The 22,626-nt window shown below is 41.8% G+C and overlaps 2 protein-coding genes across 4 annotated transcripts in view; both read left to right on the top strand.

Annotated features, from left to right (window-relative positions):
• The first annotated feature begins 868 nt into the window (after positions 1-868).
• LOC125916452 (ATP-dependent RNA helicase DDX19B) lies at positions 869-22,521 on the top strand. Of its 3 annotated transcripts, none has more exons than XM_049622657.1 (12): positions 869-967; positions 10,694-10,742; positions 11,642-11,695; positions 12,416-12,551; positions 12,864-12,956; positions 16,641-16,743; positions 17,281-17,395; positions 19,663-19,840; positions 20,197-20,434; positions 20,986-21,148; positions 21,634-21,825; positions 22,212-22,521. In XM_049622657.1, the coding sequence occupies exons 1-12, from the start codon at positions 896-898 to the stop codon at positions 22,271-22,273; spliced, it is 1,455 nt and encodes a 484-aa protein (XP_049478614.1). In that variant the 5' UTR covers positions 869-895; the 3' UTR covers positions 22,274-22,521. The 3 variants fall into 3 exon arrangements, with proteins under 3 accessions (XP_049478614.1, XP_049478613.1, XP_049478612.1); XM_049622656.1 differs by lacking the exon at positions 869-967 and adding an exon at positions 1,081-1,618; XM_049622655.1 differs by lacking the exon at positions 869-967 and adding an exon at positions 2,963-3,191.
• The window catches only part of LOC125916454 (ATP-dependent RNA helicase DDX19A), a 45,765-nt gene continuing 35,601 nt past the window's right edge, over positions 12,463-22,626 (top strand). The window contains exon 1 of the mRNA XM_049622662.1: positions 12,463-12,551. The gene's annotated coding sequence lies outside the window, so the exon portion shown is untranslated. The remainder of the gene's footprint in view (positions 12,552-22,626) is intronic.

Below are 22,626 nucleotides of genomic sequence, written 5' to 3'. Positions count from 1 at the left end.
TCTCTCCCCCTCCCCCATTTGTGCTCTCTCTCTAGCTCTCAAAACTAAAATGTAATATATATTAATATATATTTATATTTTTATATATTTATTTAATATATATTTATTTATATATATTACATAATATGTATTTATTTATATTATATATTTATTTATATAAATTTATATTATTTATATATATAATTTATATTTATATTTATAAATATATATATATAATTATTTATATATATAATATATACTAACATATATATAATCTATAAAACGGACTTAGATTTTTCATTTATTTACTATCAGGACGAATGGGAATGACTGAATAGTTTTCAAAGTGTAAGTTGTTAAGGAATCACCTGGTATCTTAAAATGCAGATCCTGATTTCGTAGGTCTAGGAGTGAGGCCCGAGATTCTGAATACTAAAGGGCTCCCATAGATGCTGATATCTACACTGCTGCAGGGAGATCACACTTGCAGTGGCAAGGACATAAACGAGAGAATGAGCTTCTTCACCTATTCAGAGATAAAGATTTAAAAGTTTGATCTATGTGGGGGATAGGCATTCCTCATCTATTCATTCACGAAATGAAGGTCTGTTATGCATTAGTCCCTGAAGGTCAACATTAAGGAAAGCAGACACTGCCCTGCGCTCATGGAGTTTCCAGCCTAGCGAAGTTAGGAGCTGGATATTCAGCAAAAAAAAATGACAAAGTTCAATACACAAACGGCCCTTTGCTGGAGCCTAGACTCTGTCTTTCGCTCCTAGGGCCCCTAGGTACCTGGGCATGCTTGCCCGACGCTGGGCCGTCCCCTCCGCTGATTGGCTGGCTGAACCAGACCTCAGCCAATGAGGCTGGGGCAGTGAGTGGCCGTTGACCGAGGTAACCGCCCTGCTGAGCGGCGATGGCCGGGGCTGCTGGCCGCATCCGAGGCCGCGCCCTGGGGCGCTTTCAGCCAGCCCTACCCGTGGGCGATGTGAGTATCTTTGAGGTTAGAAATGAGACCCTTTTTAACACATTTAGGCTTGTTCCTCACTCTCACCCCTGGAGGGGCAGGAATAGTAATTATAGCTAATATGTGTCAAGCTTTCGCCATAAGCCAGCCACTGGACCAAAAGCCTTAGTGGAATAATTGAACCGTGCAGTGGGTACTTACCATAATTTCGGAGGAGTTGGAGGCTGACTAAGGTCACATGGGAGTAAATGCAGGAGGCTGAATTCAAATCCAGCTGCTCTTATGACCCTGGGTCCTCTCTCTATGCGCCACTTTGGAAACCAGTTTGCTTCTTAGCAGTTGTCTCCCATTGTGCTGGTGTGTGGGATGGTGACAGTCTAGAATCCTGACGCTAATTAAGTTTGGGGGTTGTTTCTTAATAGAGAAAAGCAACCCATGCTAAAAGCATTTATGGGAAAGATAAGCACCAAATTTAGGAGAGCTGCTGTCTCTTGGGATGGCTATACAGGGGGCTTCAATCGAATGTTAACTGTTTTACTTATTAAGCCCTAGGTGGGAATCTAGATGTTTATTGTATTATTCCCCTTCTTGCCTGAAATACTCACAACTTTAAAAAAAGAAAATATGCACATGGAAAATGAATTTCAGAGGATAAAATGTACACAACGAAATGTAAGTCTTCTCCCACCCCAGATTTCTAGAGCCCCTCACTAGAAGCAGGCACTGTTAGCAGTTTTGTATCTCATTCTCTATAGTATGTACAAGCATATATGAGGTATTTTTTTGCACAAGTGTATCCTATTATATACAGTCCTACACTTTGGATTTGTTTTTAATCCCATTATACTTTAAAACAATTTGTTAACCTCCTTTAGCCCTGTGATCAATTTAATTTTGCTGGCAAAATGTTCTCAAGTTTGCTTCTGACATGATGAGATGTAGGTCATGTCTTCCCTGGATGTGTTTGCCTTTTTCTTTTTGCACATCCTCACCTATAGATTTCCAAAAAAAACTTCACCAAATTAACCCTAAAGGGTGCAGAAGAAAAAGAATCATGGCAAATAGGGTATTGCCTAGAAATACTTTACCATGTCCTGAACATTCTTACTCATACTCTACAGGTAAAATTCTACAGCCTGCTACTGCTTGAAATTAATTTACTTAAGGGGAATATTGGCAAAGAGAGAGAAATGGGGATTCGTTTTCTCAGGTTGCAGGAAAATGCCAGCTTCTTTCTAGTGAAGTAATAAGGGAAGAGGACCTTGTTTTTTTCCAGTTAGGGGAAAAAGTTTGTGTCACACTTAATCCTTATTTTACCTCTTCTAAAAGCCCAAGATATTTTTTTCTTTAAAAAATTCTCCCGATCATTCAACTCTTAAACGGGAGAGCTGGGATTCCAACCAGGCACAGCTAACTCCAAAAGTCATGCCAGATAGGGAAGAGTTTCCTGGAATGAACTCATTTGCTCCTCAAGCTGCTTTGCATGGCCCTTTGCAACTACCTCCTACCAATTTCATCCCTGGCTCTTGTCAATACTCACAGAAAAGAAATTGTGTCCTTCAGACACAAACCTCCTTGCTCTTTCTTGTTTCGATTCTCTACCTGGAACACATTTCCCTAGCACCTTCCTTGAGTCTTTTTGAAGGTGTAATTCTTTTAGTCTGCCAAATTTTTAACCAAATGGCATTTGCCATGGCTGATTCCTAACACCTGGGCACTGAAATGACAACCTGAAGATCTCCTTGTTTCAATATGCATTTTGGTGACTACTGTATCTGTAATGGCTCTGTTTTGATACAATCTATGTGAGCTGCTGTGGCAGCGTGCTGGGCGGGAATGTGGTTTTGCTCGTGGGTTGGAGAACCAGTTGGCAGAAGTTTAGGTGTTTTCAGACAACTACCTACCTCAGTCTGTGTTTCTGGACATTAGATAAGAAAACGTGAGCTAAGCAGAGGTAAGGGTGGGGGTCCGAAAGCGACGGAAGCTGCAGCTAGAAGTGGGCGAGGGGAGAGCCGGCGCGGACTCCGACGTCACTGTGGCGCGCCGCTTCCGGTCTCCAGCGCCAAAGCGAATGACTTCCCCCTCTGTGGGGCCGGAGCGGGGCTTGCTGCGACCCCACGGAGCCCACGATCGCGCTTCCCCAGCCAGCGAATCCGCCAGCACCAGCGTCCCACCGGCGCCTGGGACCATGGCCACCGACTCATGGGCCCTGGCGGTGGATGAACAGGAGGCAGCGGCCGAGTCGGTGAGTTGGATTCAGCCATAAAAGGGTTAGGGGTCAGTTTTGACCGACGATCAGTTCCCTTGGAAAGACAGTTGCTACTTTGGTCAGGATGGATATAGAGTGCGTGTGGGGATGAAGCCTGGACTTTGAGCGGCTTTGTTTATCCATCCGCCTCCTGGGTTACATAAGAGCAGGTGAGTGCTCCCAGGCATGAAGAGCTCAGCCGCCTGCCCGTCTTCCCTGAATCAAGACTGATTGTAGACTGCATTCCCCACCCCCCCACTCCCAACCTTGGATTATAATCACCTTTGTGTCATTCTCCATCTCTGGATTCTGAACTTCCTGGACTCTGGGACCGTGGCTTACTCATCTTTGTGTGCTTCCTCAGCATGCTTAGTGATAATGAATGATCGACTTACTAGGCCCAGCAGTCAGTAAATCCTCTTCTGATCACCTTAACTTTTGTTCTGGGCCTCATGCACAGTAAACAAGATTGGAGTTAAACGTGACTATGTAGAGTTCATTCTTCCCACCTAAACACTCTAAGTTCTGATAGTGCTTTGAACCTACTTGTTAGTACTTATTTCTGTGAATCTCTTGAGAAAAAGGACTTTGTCTTATTTTTTATAACTGATAATAATTTATAAGCACATAATTCAGAGTCAAATAGTTTTAAAAACTGGTTCCACCACCACCAATTTTTTCCTCCCCAGAGACAACTAATAGTTCTCTCGAAACTGATTTACATCATTGACCTCCTTGTTCCCTAAATAGCACATTTGTTTTGCTAGTTCTTGAGTTTTCAATTTTAGGTATTTACTGATTTTGATTCTTTCCTCCATCCTCCTTTCTCCACCACACATGCACACTTTCCCATTCCCTACCTTTTCATTATATTGTAATTTTAGTTAGATCAGTATTTCATGTTTCTATAATTAGTAACTTATGAATACTTTTACTTTCCTCTAAAACTCTGTTTTTCCTTGGAATTTATAATTGCCTTGCAGTTTTTCTTCATGTTCTTTGTATTTATCACCAACTCAACCCCAAGCTATTTGCTAATTGTCTAAGATTATCTCAGGATGTTCAGACACATTATTCTATTAATTTAATTTCCCCCACGTCTTTTAGCCTCCTTCATTTTGGACTAGTTCTCCCTATGTTCAGAACACAACTCATTTTGGGGTCTGGAGGAAAACAGGGCAGATTTCCCTTCAGTTTCATTCTGGGGATTCACTCCTCTTGTATCCCCTCTCTTCATCTTTCTTTCTTTCTTTCTTTCTTTCTTTCTTTCTTTTTTTAATGTTTATTTTATTATTTTTGAGAGAGAGAGAGAGAGAGAGAGAGAGAGAGAGAGAGAAAGAGTGAGCGGGGGGAGAGGTAGAGAGTGAGAGGAAGACACAGAATCTCAAGCAGGCTCTAGGCTCTGAGCGGTCAGCACAGAGCCCGACGAGGGGCTTGAACTCGGTAATAGCCAGATCGTGACTGAGACACTCAGGTGCCTCTCATCTTTCTTGATTTGGTGGAGCCATCCATCAGCTTTCTGGAGGTGTATGGGAAGTAAGTATTTTTAAGATACTACTGAATTTCTGGAAATATCTTATTTTGCCCTATCATTTGGATAATATGCCTGGATGTAGAACTGTAGGTTGGAAATTAATTTCCTACCAAATTTTAAAGGCATTGTGTCATTGCCTTTTAGATTTCTTTATTGGTTATAGAGATGTCTGAGACCATTCTGACTCCTGATGTGACCTGTTTTTCCCTTTGTAAGCTTGAAGAATCTTCTGTTTGTCTCCATTATTCAGCAAATTCATGATAATAAGTCTTGGTATGGATCTGTTTGCATCCATTTTGCTGGGCACTGGGTGGGTCCTTTCAATCTGGAAAATCTTGTCCTTAAGTTATGAGAAATTTTCTCGAAAATTTTCATTGTTGATTTCTCTCCCTTATTTTTCTTCATTTCCTTTTTCACGAATTCTTACTAGTTGAATGTTGGATCTCTTGGACTGGCCTTCTATAAAGTTTTTGCTTGTTTAAAAAAATTTTTTTATGTTTATTTTTGAGAGAAAGAGAGAGACAGAGCGTGAACAGGGGAGGGAGGGGCAGAGAGAGAGGGAGACACAGAATTTGAATCAGGCTCCGGGCTCAAGCTGTCAGCACAGAGCCCGATGCGGGGCTCTAATTCACAACTGTGAGATCATGACCTCATCTGAAGTCGGACGCTTAACTGACTAAGCCACCCAGACGCCCTGGCCCTCTAAAGTTTTTAAGTCAAGTTTACTGAGATATAATTTACGTATAGTAAAACTCACCCATATTCTGTGAATTTTGACAAAGGCATCCAGTTGTGTAACCATCACCACAATCAGCATGTGGAACATTTCCATCACCTCCAAAAAGTTCCCTCAAACTTTAGTCACTCCGTTCTCCCCACCCTTCTCTGGCAACTGCTGACTTGTTTTCTGTCTCTTTAGATTTGTCTATTCTGGACATTTTATATAAGTGGTATCATACAATAGATGGTCTGTTGTGTCTGGCTGTTTTCACTTAGCATAATGTTTTCAAGGTCCATTCATATTGCAGCAGGTGTCAGTACTTCATTCCTTTTTATTGCCAAAAAATATTACGTTGTCTAGATGTATCCCATTCTGTTTATCCCTTCATCAATGTCCAGTGATGAGCATTTGGATTGTTTCTACTTTTTGGTTATTTTGAATAATGCTGGCTATGATCATTCATGTACAAGTTTTTCTGTGAACATGTATTTTCATTTCTCTTGGGTGTACACCTAGAAGTGGCATTGTTGGATTATATAATAACTCTATGTTTAACTTTTGAGGAACTGTCAGCATTTTTTCCAAAGTGGCTGCACCATTGTATCATCCTTAAAATGATTCTTTTCTTTTTTTCTTTAGTTGATGTATTTATTTTGAGAGAGTGAGCAAGTGCATACAGGAGAGGGGCAGAGAGAGAGGAAGAGAATCCCAGGCAGGCTCTGTGCTGTCAGTGCGGAGTGCGACGCAGAGCTCGATCTCACAAACTGTGAGATCATGACTTGAGCTGGAAGAGTCAGATGCATAACTGACTGAGCCACCCAGCTGCCCCTAAAATGATTATTTCCTATGAGAATAGTATTATCTATGAGAGGCACCATTGTGTAGAGGTTAAAACCTTAGCTTTTGGGGTGCCTGGGTGGCTTAGTCAGTTAACCATCCAACTCTTGATTTCAGCTCAGGTCATGATCTCCCAGTTTGTGGGTTTGAGCCCTAAATGGGCTCTGTGCTGACATCGCAGAGCCTGATTAGGATTCTGTCCGTGTCTCTCTACCTCTCTCTCTCCCTCTCTGCCCCTACCCCACTCACTATCTGTCACTCTCTAAATAAAATAAACTTAAAAAAACAAACCAAACCCTTAGCCTTTTTTGTATTCTGGGTCCATCATTTACTAGTTATGTGACCTTGGGCAAATGGCTTAACCTTTCTGTGCCTCAGTTTCCACATCTGTAAAATGAAGATAATCAGGTTACCTCATTGGGTTATGGACATGCCTATTACAAGTCCTACATGTGTAATAGCCATTATTATCATTATCTATAATGCACAGTTTCTTTGCAGGAATCTTTTAAATTACTTGCCCATATTGTATGGATTAGTTAGTTGAGCCTGGATAAGGTTTGTGAATCTACTTAACCGTGCACAGGTAAATTAGATCACAATATTCTAACACTGAGCAAACGAGTAAAGACACCTCTGTTACCCTCTGCCTTATGGAACTGCTACTGAGGATCACCACAGGTACTGTGTGACATAGGTGACAGTGATGTGTATAGTACAGGGTTACTGTATTTTAAATATTCATTAAGCTTCATTCCTTATTTATCTTAGATAAGAAAAATTAGATTCTATTTATATTTATTTCCTTGTTCTTCAGTGGCTCCACTCTGTTCCCCTCTATTCCGTTGGAGACTTCTTTTCAATTTACAGGAGGGCAAACAGATTAGAAAACTGATGAGTATGACTCAAGTCCTCGACTTCACCATTTTGCCGAAGACAATCTCTATTCAGTATAGTTCATTTGACATTAAATCTTCCTTCTTCTGTCTCAAGAATCCTTTCTCAAGTGCTTTTGAATAAAATGCAATGTGTAACTGTACAATTTTCAATTATTTTAACACATCTTAAAAACAAATAATAAAGGCATTGAAAGAATGTGGATCTTACAAAGTGGATGTTTTTGTTCTTTTGCTTTTTGGTTAATTTCAAAATGGTTTGTGATGAAGTTGCATCAGAAAATCGTTTCTCCTTTTTGGTCCAAGTAAATAGAGCAAAGGAAGGTATCTAAACTAACTGTATTTTTTTATTTTATTAAAAAAAATCGTTTTTAATGTTGATTTATTAAATCAGTCAGAGAGAGACAGAATGCGAGCAGGGGAGGACTAGAGAGAGAGGGAGACATAGAATCTGAAGCAGGCTCCAGGTTCTGAGCTGTCAGCACAGAGCCTGATGCAGGGCTCGAACTCATGAACTGCGAGATCATGACCTGAGCTGAAGTCGGCCGCTTAATCAACTGAGCCATCCAGATGCCCCTAAACTAACTGTATTTTTAATATAAATTTCACTGTTCAGTTCACTGACACTGTACTGGGTAATCCATCCTTCATGGTCTTGCTTTATAGGCTTTGAGGTCCTTAGAGCCAAGTGAGGGCTGAGGTTTTTTTTTTTGTTTGTTTATTTATTTACTTTTTTTAAAAATTTTTTTGAATGTTTATTTATTTTGGAGAGAGAGAGAGAGAGACAGAACATGAACGGGGAAGGGGCAGAGAGAGGGAAACACAGAATCTGAAGCAGGCTCCAGGCTCCGAGCTGTCAGCACAGAGCCCTACGGGGCTCGAACTCACAAACCGTGAGATCATGACCTGAGCCAAAGTGGGACGCTCAACCGACTGAGCCACCCAGGCGACCCTGTTTGTTTACTTTTTGAGAGAGCATACAAGCAGGAGAGGGGCAGAGAGAGAGGGTGAGTAAAAATCCTGATGTGGGGCTCAGTCTCACGAAATGTGAGATAATGACTTGAGCGAAATCAAGAGTGGGATGCTTAACCAACTGAGCCACCCAGGTCCCCCCCACCCCCGGGTATGTTTTTAGATTCTGCTGGAACCTCTCCAGAATCCTGATACATCTGTTAATTTCACTTACATTGTTGCTACCAACTTTTCCTGCATTTCCGTTATTTTAACTATTTACTCTGTTAACTTCCATTTGAACAATATATTAGCAAGAGAATGGTTTGTTCTTTTTATCATTGATAATTAAAATGCTTTAGGGTAATAGATGTTTCTAAAAATTTTTTTTTTCAACGTTTTTTATTTATTTTTGGGACAGAGAGAGACAGAGCGTGAACGGGGGAGGGGCAGAGAGAGAGGGAGACACAGAATCGGAAACAGGCTCCAGGCTCCGAGCCATCAGCCCAGAGCCCGACGCGGGGCTCGAACTCACGGACCGCGAGATCGTGACCTGGCTGAAGTCGGACGCTTTAACCAACTGCGCCACCCAGGCGCCCCTAGATGTTCCTAATACTTAAATCATTTGTACCTCAGCCCTATCATTTGTTGTAGCTAGCGGTTATCACCCTAGGAGTGAGTGCTATTAACTGTTTAAATATTGCCAGTAAGTCAGGCAGTCTGTCTCTGTGCCCCTGTCCCCCAATCTCTATCCCTCTCCCTCTCCACAGCCCTGAATACTACACTTGAACTAGATTTGTTGGCAGGGTATGGAGGAGTGCTTTAGAGAAGACTCAAATACATTGAACGGTGCCATACATCATATGCTGCACTGGTTGCTTCATATTGACTGTCTGTTGGTGTGTTTGCTGTCATGTGGAATTAATGAAGGATTTTTACTGCTTTATGACAATTTCCTTTCTTGCCAGTCTCTCCAGTGTGTCCCTCCCCCCCCCCCCCCCTCCCCCACCCCCTAACAGTAAAGCATACAGAGACACCAGAAACTCCCTTTTCAGTTAGCAACAATAGAGAAGTGAGGTTCCTCCATCCCAACTAACCACCCATCAAAATAAACAACTGTTTCATTCCTCTCTTGCCTTTCCCCTTTCTTGGACTTAGAGGAAAGACAGAATGAACCTCAAAACATAAAGAATTGCTGGTATAGGTGGCACTTTAAGAAATAGCCATTTTTGGGGCACCTGGGTGGCTCAGTCAGTTGAGCGTCTGAATTCAGCTCAAGTCATGATCTCACGGTTTGTGAGTTGGAGCCCTGCGTTGAGCTCTGTGCTGATAGCTTGGAGCCTGGAGCCTGATTCGGATTCTGTGTCTGTCTGTCCCTCTCTCTGCCCGTTCCCCATCACACTTTGTTTCTCTCTCTCTTTCAAATATAAATAAACATTAAACAAATTCTTAAAAAGTAGCCATTTTCATTCTTTCACCCTTCACTAGATGATGTCCTAAGCCCCCTTAATATTTTGTGGTTAGAGCACCTGCTTTCTGCTAGATCCAAAGATCAAATAAAAATAAAAAACATTCCTGTCTGTAAGGTATTTTCTTTTCCACCCAGCTTTTACTGAGGTTTAATTGACAAATAAAAGTGTATTTTCATTCTAATAGAGGAGATAAGTCCTGCCAAATTTATAGTGTTTGATCAAAGTCCTAATAATTCTTTTTTTGAATTCTTTGCTTTCCCACTTCAGATTGCTAGGTATTTTGATTATACAGTGTGCTATGACGCCCCAGATTGTTTTCAGTTTAAAATATCAGACTTCCAGGGGCACCTGGGTGGCTCAGTTAAGCGTCCAACTTTGGCTCAGGTCACAATCTCGTGGTTCGTGAGTTCAAGCCCCTTGTTGGGCTCTGTACTGACAGCTCAGAGTCTGGAGCCTGCTTTGGATTTTGTCTCCCTCTCTCTGCCCCTCCCCCACTCACACTCTGCTCTCTTTCTCTCTCTCAAAAATAAACAAACACTAAAAAATAGACATATATCAGACTTCCATCACAAGGAAATCTTGAATGTGAGGATGCATATCGGCATGTTGTGGTCCCGTGGCTCAAACATATCTTGCAACATAACTGATGCCTACCCACAGATGCTTTTCATTGCAGCCCTCCCACCTGATATTCTCTGTCTGAAGTGTGACTGCATCTCCCAGTATCTTTTAAAATTTCCTGTTTGTAATACAAGAGAATGACAACTCAAGTGGTATTCTACTGAGAGAGTCTTTGTAATAAGGGCCTTAAGCAAACTCACAAATTATAATTCTCTCTAGGGATTATAATTAGGAGGTGTGGATTTTGAGCTGTTGTGTAACCAGGTTTTTTCTCTTGCTGTATTTATGGGACATTTTGTTTATTCTCACTCGTTTAGTCAACAAAAGGAGCCCAGCAGAACAACCTAATGAATAGGTCTTGAGTGTGGCTCATTTCTCCCTAGCTTCATTGGGGAGGCTCTGTTGATTCACAATCTTTTAAGTGATTTTCCTGACACTTTCCCCCCCTCTCCGTATTCTCCATTTAGTTGAGCAACTTGCATCTTAAGGAAGAGAAAATCAAACCAGAAGCCAATGGTGAGTAAAAGCTAGTTTGAAAGCACATGTGATTTCCTTTAGTATTTCTGCTGTGACATAACAACTGTCTGGAAAACAAATTATATATGTACCAGGAAGGGGGCTGACAGATACTGGCAGTTGTTTGATTTGGGAATTAAACTGGACTGTTTTGCTTTGTACTGTGCTTAATATAAGCATGAGGATGCCTAATTGACTTATAAGTGATCAAATTGATTGCTGTCCATGAGAATATACTGCCAAAGATTATTTGTTGTTTTTTCAAAATATTCCTCAATTTGAGATGAGAGAGGCAAAGTATGAGCAACCTGAGAATTAAACTATTGTCATTATCTAAAATCATATCTACCAAAAATCCATTAAATTTTTGTTGATGTACTTAAAATTACTGGCGGGGTGGAGGGAATAGGAACATTAACCTCATTCCAAATTTACTTACAATCTTTTTCTGTATATTTTTTGATAACGACAACATTGTTTGAATATGCATTTCTATTAATCAATAGTTTATATACATAGAATCCTAATGGCATTATAGCGTGTATATATTGATGAAATATGATTTCCTCTGTTGAACATCAAGGTGGTTTGTGATCATTGCCTGCTGTGATCATCTTTCTATAACATTTCAGAAATATTGATGATATGAGGGAAAGTCACATTTGTTTGAGGTATAGTGAGAGGACTTGGAATAGGAAAGAATTGAAATGTTAGAAACATTGTTTCATACCTTTATTTATTTAGGAACAATAAAATGTTTTTATCTGTGGCTTGGTTTCCTCATTTATTTTTCTGCTCCCCAGGCCTTTACATTTCTAGTGTCTCATAGAATTTGAATTGTCTCAGCTGTTGGGTATGGGATGTGATACTGAATGACGGCCACTTTGTGTCTGATAAAGGTGCTGTTGTCAAGACCAATGCTAATTCAGAGAAGGCAGATGAAGAAGAGAAAGGTAACACAGCCTAGAGCTATACCCACAAGGTTCTACAGTCTTAAGAGAATAGATTGTTACATGGCTTTGTTTTTATGCCCAACTTGGTTTGACTTTAATGGGAGTCACAGTGCTAATAAAAGTTCAACATAGTTGTTGAAAGAATTTTCATTGTTTACATTTTAGGGAAATTTTATTTTGAACCACTGATGGACTCCAGCAGCAGGAAATATTCCCTGAATGATTATCTTGTACAGGGTATTATAAAAGAAATTTTAAGTTGCATCCCCATTGTCTAATAAAGTTAATGATATTTGGACATATTAAACATAGATAACAAGATAGAAATAGCTTATGTGATATCAAAATATAAACTTTGTTAATTTCTGGGTTTTTTTTCCTATTGCTGTGATGTGTTTGTTAAGCTAATAATTTTTAATTTTCTATTGAGCATAGATTGGGGAGTAAATACTTAGGTACACATAGGAAGAATAGATAACCTCCAGAAAGGAGAGTTGTTTGGAATAGATCCTGGAGAGGGATATGAGGCCGAATTGCATGATAAAGTCCTAGTACAAATACATGTTACTGCTTAAAATGCCAATGGCAAGTAAATTCAGATGAATTCATGGTGGATTTCATGGCCTTTTAAAATTCTTTGCTCTCAAAAAAAATGAAAATTAAAAATAAAATAAATAATAAAAAATAAAATAAAATTCTTTGCTCTTTTTTTCCTGACAGAAGACAGAGCTGCCCAGTCTTTACTCAACAAGCTGATCAGAAGCAACCTTGTCGATAACACGAACCAAGTGGAAGTCCTCCAGCGGGACCCAAATTCCCCGCTCTACTCTGTGAAGTCCTTTGAGGAGCTTCGGCTGTATTTGTTTACTTTCTGACTCTCCCCTTTGTGTTTAGATAGAGATCCTAGTCCTATTATATATGTATTTTTCATCACAGCAGAACATTTTTAGCTAATACAAGTTTAATAAAAGAATTTAGCTGCTTTGGGCTTTTAAGTAAAATTGCCAGGTAATGTGAATTGTGCTCAGTTTCACATAATTCAAGTATTGTTAGTTGTAAATAAAATGTGTGTAACAACAGTAAGAAAGAGAAAAAGAAATCCCTCAGATATTTGGCTTCTTTCCTCAACCAAAGAGACAGTGACTTTCATCTTTAACTGTTTTCCTAGGAAACCACAGCTTCTCCAGGGAGTCTATGCCATGGGCTTCAACCGTCCATCCAAGATACAAGAGAATGCATTGCCTTTGATGCTTGCTGAGCCGTATGTGTCCTGATACAACTCTGTCCCCTTTTTAATATTCCATTTTTTAAAAATCATATTACTTTTTAAAACTATACTAGTAATACATGCTTATTTTAGAAAAGCTAGAAAACAAGGAAAAATAAAAATCATTTGTAGTCTCCACCACTCACTAACATTTAGAGACTTCTAAACTTTTTTATGTAAACTTACATATCTATAGCTATACCTTTTTTTTTAAATAATGTTTATTTATTTGAGAGAGAGAGTGCACGAGCAGGGGAGGGGCAGAGGTGGGGGGGAGAGAGAATCCCTAGCAGGCTCCACGCTGTCAGCGCAGAGCCTGATGTGGGACTTAATCTCATGAACGGTGAGATCGTGACCTGAGTTTAGATCAAGAGCCAGACGCTTAAGCGACTAAGCCACCAAGGCGTCCCATACCTTTTTTTTTTATAGCTAGTTTATTTTTTATTTTATCATGTGTGCAGTTGGGTAAGGGGTAAAGGGGGAGAAGAGAGAGAATCCCAAGTCCCAAGCAGGCTTCACACCTAGTGCAAAACCTGACAGGGGCTTGATCCTGTGACCATGAGATCGTGACATGAGCTGAAATCAACACTCAATTAACTGAGCCACCAGGTGCCCCTATACCTTTTTTAAAAAATGGAACCATATAAAATCTTCAAATGCTTTTTAAAAACTTAATTAGGGGCACCTGGGTGGCTCAGTTGGTTAAGCGTCTAACTCTTGATTTTGGCTCAGGTAATGATCTTAGGGTCATGAGATCAAGTTCCGCATCAGGCTCTGCACTGACAGCTCAGAGCCTGGAGCCTGCTTTGGACTCTCTGTCTCCCTGTCTCTCTTTGCCCCTCCCCCGCTTGTGCTCTGTCCCTCTCTCTCTCAAAAATAAATAAACATTAAAAAAATTTTTTTAGAAACACACAATAAAAAAAGAAAACTTAGATGATCATCTTTCTATGTTGATAAATAAACATTTATCATTCATATACACTATGATTTCATTAGATGGATGTATAAAATTTATTGTGTCAAATATAACAGGCAAAAACCAGTGTTCTGAAAGACCAGAATAGGGTAATTAGCAGTTGTTTTCTGGTGCAGTGCTTTTCACTCTTGCATAGGCATATGAATCTCATAGGAATTTATTAAAATACAGATTCTCATTTCAGTCTCCATCTGAGGTGGGGACTAAAGTTCATCTTTTCTAATAAGCTTCTAAGTGATTATGATGATGCTAGTTTCAGACCACATTTTGAGAAACAAGGTTTGAGAGCATGAGGAACTCTTTATAAAAATAAATCCCTACATTATATATGATTATGTAAAATTATGGAGCATATAATTTAAATCCTGAAACTCCTTTTCCTATGGTCTAAAAGTACATATTTTGGGGGTGTGCCTGGGTGGCTCAGTTGGCTAAGCATCCGATTTTTTTTTTTTTTTTTAATTTTTTTCTAATGTTTATTTTTGAGAGAGAGACAGAGAGACAGAGTGTGAGCAGGGGAGGGGCAGAGAGAGAAGGAGACACAGAATCTGAAGCAGGCTCCAGGCTCCGAGCTGTCAGCACAGAGCCTGACGTGGGGCCCAGACCCACAAACTGCAAGATCATGACCTGAGCCAAGATCATGACCTGACTTTAACCAACTAAGCCACCCAGGCACCCCAGACATCCAACTCTTGATCTCAGCTCAGGTCACTAAGTCAGCGTTGTGAGTTCAGTCCTGCGTTGGGCTCTGCACTGGGCATGAAGCCTACTTAAAAAATAATAAAATATAAGTAAATAAAAAAAAGATATTTTAGGTCTGTATTTTTCTTAACATTTTCTTTGTTCCATGTCATAATAGTGACTTTTTTCATGATGAATAATGTTGCTTTTTAGCTTGACACTTTGAACATAGAGATGAATAAATGGAATATTTGTTTCACATTGGTCATTTGTGTTTAGAGATCTTTTTTTTTTTTAAGTTTATTTATTTATTTAGAGATCAGGGGAGGGGCAGAGACAGGAGAGAATCCCCAGCAGGCTCTGCAATGTCAGGTCAGAGCCCAATGTGGAGCTCAAACTCATGAACCGTAAAATCATGATCTGAGCCGAAGTCAGACACTTAACTGACTGAGCCACCCAGGTGCCCCTAGAGATCTTAATGCTTTCATAGATGCTCAATTTTTTTTTTTTTTCAACGTTTTTATTTATTTTTGGGACAGAGAGAGACAGAGCATGAACGGGGGAGGGGCAGAGAGAGAGGGAGACACAGAATCGGAAACAGGCTCCAGGCTCCGAGCCATCAGCCCAGAGCCTGACGCGGGGCTCGAACTCACGGACCGCGAGATCGTGACCTGGCTGAAGTCGGACGCTTAACCGACTGCGCCACCCAGGCGCCCCTCAATTTTTAAATCATCAATGTTAGAAGAGACCTAAGAGAACTATCTAGTACTATTCTTCATTAACAAATATGTATTGAGTACAGGTATGTAACAGATACTATTGTAGATCCTTGGATACATTAGTAAACAAAGCAGACAAAAATTCCTGCCCTATATAAGGAGCTTACTCTGGAGTATAGATCATTTATTTTTATTAAAAATAAATAAAATATACAGTATATAGCATGTTAAAAGATATAAGTTTTAAATGTAATTAATGCCACTGAATTGTACATTTACAAGCTGTTTTTAAAAAAAGGTGATAGGGCGCCTGAGTGGCTCAGTTGGTTAAGTGTCTGACTTCGGCTCAGGTCATGATCTTATGGTTCATGAGTTTGAGCCCTGCATTGAGCTCTCTGCTGTCAGCATAGAGCCTGCTTAGGATCTTCTGTCCCCCCACTCGTTCGCTGGCTCTCTCTCTCTCTTGCTCTCTCTCAGTAAATAAATGTACTAAAATAAATAAAAGTTAAAACGGTGACAAATGCTAAAGAGAAAAACAGAGCATAGTAGGGGAGATGAGGAATACCAAGGAAACGAGTTGCAGTTTTCCCCCAACTTTATATTATGAAAATTGTCGAACTTACAACAAAATTGAAAGGATTTTATAGTGAACACCCATATGCCCATCATCTAGAGTCTGTCACTAACATTTTATTATACTTCATCACATATCTACCCACCAATACATCATTCTTTAAGGTATTTCAAAGTAGGTTACAATTCTAATCAAGTGTTAGGGTCAGATCTCATCAAGTAGATGATGTGCGAGCAAAGCCTCGAAGGAGAGGAGAGTTGACATGTTGTCACCTGGAACAGTTGCCCCAGGCAGAGTATAGCCAGTGCAGAAACCTTGAGATGGGGGCATGGCTGGCATGCTTTTGGGGCAGCACTGAGGCCTTTGTGGTGGAGTAGGTGATTAAGGGAGCAGGTAGCAGGAGCTGAGAACAGAGAACCACTAGGGAGCCAGATTGTAACGCAGAAGCATTTTCACTTTTATTCTGAATGAAATGAGGAGTGACATAAGCGGTCTCACGTTTTAAAAGAATCACTCACTGGCTGCTGTGTCAAGAATAAAAGATACAGAGTGTGCTTTGAATCCCACCGTAGTCTTCTCTCTGTGGTGCTTTGTTTGTGGAGCTAGGATGTGTAACTCCACTGCGGAAATCAAAGCCTCCTTCTGTAAACTAAGCCTTATTCTTCATTGTGCTTAACTAAGAGAATACTTGAGATTTACACTCCTAAACAGTTTGTTTTCTCGTGCAGCCCACAGAACTTAATTGCCCAGTCTCAGTCTGGCACTGGTAAAACAGCTGCCTTCGTGTTGGCCATGCTCAGCCAAGTAGAACCTGCAAATAGATACCCCCAGGTAAGGGCTTGGTAAATTTGGATTTTCTGCTAACATGTAGCTAGAAATTACATTTGATGGAATAAAAGCCAAGGTGCTTATTACTTTTTACATAAACCAGAGCCCCTTGTGGAGCACAAGCAATATGGCTGATTTTCTAGTAGCCACACACATCCTGTTCTTTCTCCGTGGTTTGCCAGTTCTGGGATACTGCTGACAGACTTGGCACCTCTGCTTGCAAGAAAGTATCATCCTTTGGAAAGTTCTGAGAACTTTCTGAGTAAGTGAAAAGGAAGCTAATCTCCAACTGGAATTTCAGATCCTTGCTCATATGGGGGTTTTTATATTCCTGTGGCCAATAGCTATTTTCAACGGTCTTTACCCAGCCAGAGTTCTGACCCTTCAGAATTCTAGCTTATGACTTTGCAGCTTAAAAAATCAAATGGTGTGCACTTTAATTTACATACCCTTCTTCAGCGTCAGCTGGAGGAATAACTAAGTCCTGACGGTAGTTCCCCACTGCCCTTGAGATCTCACTGTACACTCTTTCCCTGCCAGTGTCTGTGCCTCTCCCCAACTTATGAGCTCGCCCTGCAAACAGGAAAAGTGATTGAACAGATGGGCAAATTTTACCCTGAACTGAAGCTAGCTTATGCTGTCCGAGGCAATAAATGTGAGTATGAATATGTGATTCTAATTCATTAGGCTAACCACTTCTATTTTATTTAAAAGTTTATTTATTTTGAGAGAAAGAGTGTGCACAAAAGTGAGGGGGGTGGGCAGGGAGCGAGAAAGAGGGAGAGAATCCCAAGCAGGCTCTGAGCTGACACGGGGCTGAAACTCATGAACCGTGAGATCATGACCTGAGCTGAAGTCGGACACTTAACTGACTGAGCTACCTAGGCTCCCCTAACAACTTCCATTTTAAAAATTTCAAATCATACACAGTAGGTGAAATAATAAAGATAACACACGTGCCCTTTACGTACATTCAAAAACTCAGCACTTTGCCATATTTACTTTATCTGTATGTGTGTGTGTGTGTTGGGGGGGAACCATTTGAAAGTATATTGCAGATGCTGTGGATCTTTATTCCTAAATACTTGAGTGTGCATCTCATAATAAGGACATTCTTCAGCATACCCACAAAACCCTTATCACAAGAGAGTTAGCAGATTCTCTAAGAACTGGTATCTAGTCCATTTTATTTTTCCCCAAAAGTATTTCTTTGTGGCTGCTTTGTTTTTGAACCAGGATCAAATTAGTGGATATGCACTCCTTCAATCTAGAATAGTTCCTACATCTTCTCCTCCCCCAGTACATTTGACTTTTTGAACAGGCCAGACCAGTTGCTTATAAAATGTTGCACATTTTGGATTTAATTGCCTAGTTTCTTCTTAATGTCATTAGAAGAACAAAAAATGTTCTAGAATATGAACAATTAACTCTGGCATTTCATTTTTTTTTAATTGTAATTAACGTACAGTGCTGTTAGTTTCAGGTATACAATATAAGGATTCAACAATTCTTTTTTTTTTTTTTTTTAAGTTTATTTATTTTTGAGAGAGAGCACACAAGTGAGGGAGAGGCAGAGAGAAAGAGAGAGAGAAAATCCCAAGCAGGCTCTGCATTGTCAGTGCAGAGCCCAATGTGGGGCTCGAACTCACAAACCCTGGGATCATGACCTGAGCCGAAGTCAGACGTTTAGCCAACCAAACCACCCAGGCACCCCTGTGATTCAACAATTCTCTATTTTTCTCAATGCTTATCAAGATAAGTGGATTAAATGTAAAAGATAACCCCTCTATCTATTTCACCTTCCCTCACTCACCACCTCCCCCCCACCAGCAAACACCACTTTTTTTTCTGTTTTTTTTAGTTTTTTTTTTTTGTTTTGGGCCTCCCCCCCCCCCCCCTTATTCAGGTTTCCTACTTTTGTTATACAACAAATTAACAATATTTAAGTAATTAAAAAAAGTCTTGTTGAAAGTTTGGCTAAGTCCTGTGAATCTTTACCACTAACCTGTAACTGTGACTACAGAAATCTACTCAGTGTACAATGTCCTAATACCAACTTAAAATTGTTTCTAAAAAGTAAATAAGATTATAAAATTTAGTGAAAGATGATAAGACATTTAAAATTTTTCAATTTGGGTTAGAATGGCAGAGGAGTCTGAATAACTTTTGTGGGGGGCTGTGATTGGTTTGTTTAACAGAAGTAAGAAGGGCATTTGTTGGCTTTGAATTGACTCAACATTCACATTAGGGCAAAATTTTGGCTGTTTAGAGGAAGCTTGCATGTGTCTGGTCAAGACTGTAATCAAAGGGCTAAAAATTATAAGTGTCATCTAATTCAAAATGAAGAGCCAAATCTTCTAAGTTCCAGACTGCACACACAGTCAAGAACATGCCATGGTCCAGCAGGCCTTGTCTGGGGAAGCACTTTATCTAATAGAGGCATTTTGTGTTTCTTTGGGAAAGCAAAGCCTTTCATGATGAATCCTGTTTACTGACCCGGACAGACAGTGCGTAGAGGCAACCGGCTTGTTTGACGTAGATGCTAAGGTAGCTGAGGGACAGAGTGCACTGGAGAGAGTGCTGTGAAAGTCTGCTTGGGAGAAGTGCCATCCTGGGCTGGGGGAATGATGTTGACAGAGAAGAAATAAAGATAACGACAGAGCCTCCTTGAAAGAGAACTGGATGACTACAGAGAATGGAAAAGAACGCTACTGAAGAGGCTTTCATCTTCTCACTGTGTATATCCTTACCTTATCTGTTCAGCATTATGAAATACTGTAGTGATATCATAACCTTTCCTTAAAACAGTAAGGCAAACATAAAAACAGTTGCATTAAAATACATCATAGCTTTAGATTTTTCTCAGAGAGGAAAGCAGGCTTTTCCATGGAAATACCCACGGAAAACATCTTGTCTCCACAGTGGAAAGAGGTCAGAAGATCAGTGAACACATTGTCATTGGCACCCCTGGGACTGTTCTGGACTGGTGCTCCAAGCTCAAGTTCATTGACCCTAAGAAGATCAAGGTGTTTGTTCTGGATGAGGCTGACGTGATGATAGCTACTCAGGGCCACCAAGACCAGAGCATCCGCATCCAGAGGTAGGAACTCTTGAGCCAAGAGGAACGTCTCAGCCTCCTGATCTACAGCATCTTCTCCTTTTACTTCAAACACTTCTTCTTGCTCCTATCAGGTTCTTTACTGTAGTGCTTCCAGAAGCATTTGTTTGATAGGCCATTTGCTCCTCAGCGCTGACCATGGGTTGAGGAAGGAGACTTAGGGAATCTAACACCAGCCCCCTGCCTGTCCCATGGCTGCTCTTGCCTCCTCCCTGCTGTTCTCCTCCCTTTTGCCTCTTTCCCCGGCGTGTAGAGCATCCAAGCCTGGGGTGGCTGTCTTCTGTTCCTCCCAGGGAAAGACTCGGGGTCATGCCACATACCTGGGTCTTCCCTTGCAGGATGCTGCCCAGGAACTGCCAGATGCTGCTTTTCTCTGCCACCTTTGAAGACTCTGTGTGGAAATTTGCCCAGAAAGTGGTCCCAGACCCAAACATTATCAAACTGAAGCGTGAGGAGGAGACGTTGGACACCATCAAGCAGTATTACGTCCTGTGCAATAACCGAGATGAGAAGTTCCAGGCCTTGTGTAACCTCTACGGGGCCATCACCATTGCTCAGGCCATGATCTTCTGCCACGTGAGTAGCAGTGGCAGCAGCAGGCCTGCCGGGGGAGGAGCTCCACTGGAGGGTGTGCCTGGCCCTCCCTTCAGCCAGCTCCACCTCAGTGCTGAGGAGGACTGGGTGTCCTCTGTGTGGCCAGAAAGGAAATGATGAAGCACGTCCACCTGCCCCAGGGCATATTGTCCTCAGACTATAATGAGTTATGAGGGAAAGACTGTGAAGCATTGAACTTTTCTTTGGTCCCACCTCTTAGACACACCTTGGGAAAAACTCCAGATAACATCCAATGAAATGATTATATAACATTAAGAATATAGACTATTTGAGAATGAAGATATTTGGCTCCTACCACACTCTTCCTAGCTGAACACTAAGATGATTTAAGTAATTCATCCAAAAAAATTCACATGGCTAAAATTGTCTTTGTAAAATCGGTAAGCCTACCCTGGTGGCTGAACTCAGCGGGCTTTCATGTATTTTAATGGAAACAAGCCACTTTTTTGCAGGTTTGTTTTTGTTTTTATTTTTACAGGTATCTCCATTTAAAACCATTCTTTTCACTCCAGACCCGCAAAACGGCTAGTTGGCTGGCAGCAGAGCTCTCCAAAGAAGGCCACCAGGTGGCTCTGCTGAGCGGTGAAATGATGGTGGAGCAGAGGGCTGCGGTGATCGAGCGCTTCCGAGAGGGCAAAGAGAAGGTGCTGGTGACCACCAACGTGTGTGCCCGCGGTGAGCAGAGAATGTGCCCGTTCGCCAGGCTCCGGATGGCGAGAGCAGTGCTCCCGCACGGGACGCTCAGATGGTTCGGGGAGTCCAGCTGGGGTTGGTGCTGACTTTGTTTTCTGGGAGAGGCTGGATTCCCCCAGCAGATGAGAACGTTCACAGAAGCCAGGAGTCCTGATGTGGTGGAAGGAAACAGGCAGTGACCGGTTTAGAGTGAACGGTGCCTGCTCTCCTGGGGGCCCCTAGTGAAGTTTCGGCCGCATCTCCAGATTCTTGTATCTAGCAGAGGCTCTTCTGGCGATGTCATAATTTTGTTAGCACCTGCCAGAGTTCTGTTTTTCCCTCTGGATTCTGCTGCGTGCCCCCGGTCCCCGGATCCCAGAGCTGGCCTGCCCCAGACTCTTCCTCCACCTGATGCTGGCGTGTGGCAGCCTCGCCTGGTGGGTGGTGGTTTTTGTTTCCCGTCCTGACTCCACCCCTCTTTCGTGCAGGTATTGATGTTGAACAGGTATCTGTCGTCATCAACTTTGACCTTCCCGTGGACAAGGATGGGAACCCGGACAACGAGACCTACCTGCACCGGATCGGGCGCACGGGCCGCTTTGGCAAGAGGGGCCTGGCAGTGAACATGGTCGACAGCAAGCACAGCATGAACATCCTGAACAGAATCCAGGAGCATTTTAGTGAGTGCCTGGGAGTGTCCCCTGCCAGGGCCCTTTCCTTAGAGGGGCAGGTTCTCCTGGGGCCTCCTCGAGAGGCCTTTGTCCTTGTCGCATTCCCCTCCTTTCCTACAATATGGAAGTTCTCGAAGAGCACACCTGGTGAGTTCAGGTCAGGAACTCGAACAACAGCGCCCCCTTGGCCAGGCTTGAAGGGCCTAGGGCTCTGTCCCGTGCTCAGGCACCAGGAGCCCGTGGGGTTTCAGGAAAGTTTGCTGTGGCCAGAGGCTTGGCATGGGGGCAGAAACCTGTCTGCCTCCTCCCTCCCTGCTGTGCTGTCCCTTCCCTAGGTGTGTGTTTTCATGATAGCCCCGTGTTGATGTCTCTGTGAATTCTCTTTTTCTCCCCAGATAAGAAAATAGAAAGATTGGACACAGATGATTTGGATGAGATTGAGAAAATAGCCAACTGAGAAGCTCCGTCAGTCACCAGTGCCCACCCCTGGTGCTCCCCCCGCACGGGAGACTGGTGCTTTCACGGCACAGGCCTCGACAGTCGCCACAAAGAAGAGGAGGCAGAGGAGAGAGAAACTACCTACCTCATTTTAAATTACGTTTGGACTAGACAAAAATTGTGCAAATGATGGGGGAAGGTAGAAAAAAATTGTTTACACAACTCTTGAAGATTAGGCGTGAATACACAGAAATTTACCTTTTGAAATTCTGTCTTTTTTTTTGGCCAGCATTTTCCCCATCTAGATGCTGTGGCTAATCACTTGTTCAAGATCTTTGCAGCAGCCCCTGCCTATTCTCTGGCCAGGAGCGT

Source organism: Panthera uncia (assembly GCF_023721935.1).
Source record: "Panthera uncia isolate 11264 chromosome E2 unlocalized genomic scaffold, Puncia_PCG_1.0 HiC_scaffold_20, whole genome shotgun sequence".
NCBI classification, from domain to species: domain Eukaryota; kingdom Metazoa; phylum Chordata; class Mammalia; order Carnivora; family Felidae; genus Panthera; species Panthera uncia.
The sequence above is the reverse complement of the archived record's forward strand: the minus strand, read 5'-3'. Positions and strand labels throughout refer to the sequence as shown.

Bases quoted from the DNA above. Each gene is read 5' to 3' on its own strand.
- LOC125916452 (XM_049622655.1), top strand. From the start codon at position 3,018: ATGACTTCCCCCTCTGTGGGGCCGGAGCGGGGCTTGCTGCGACCCCAC. The intron at 20,435-20,985 runs GTGAGTAGCAGT...TTTTCACTCCAG, and splicing joins AGGCCATGATCTTCTGCCAC to ACCCGCAAAACGGCTAGTTG. The intron at 21,826-22,211 runs GTGAGTGCCTGG...TTTTCTCCCCAG, and splicing joins CAGAATCCAGGAGCATTTTA to ATAAGAAAATAGAAAGATTG.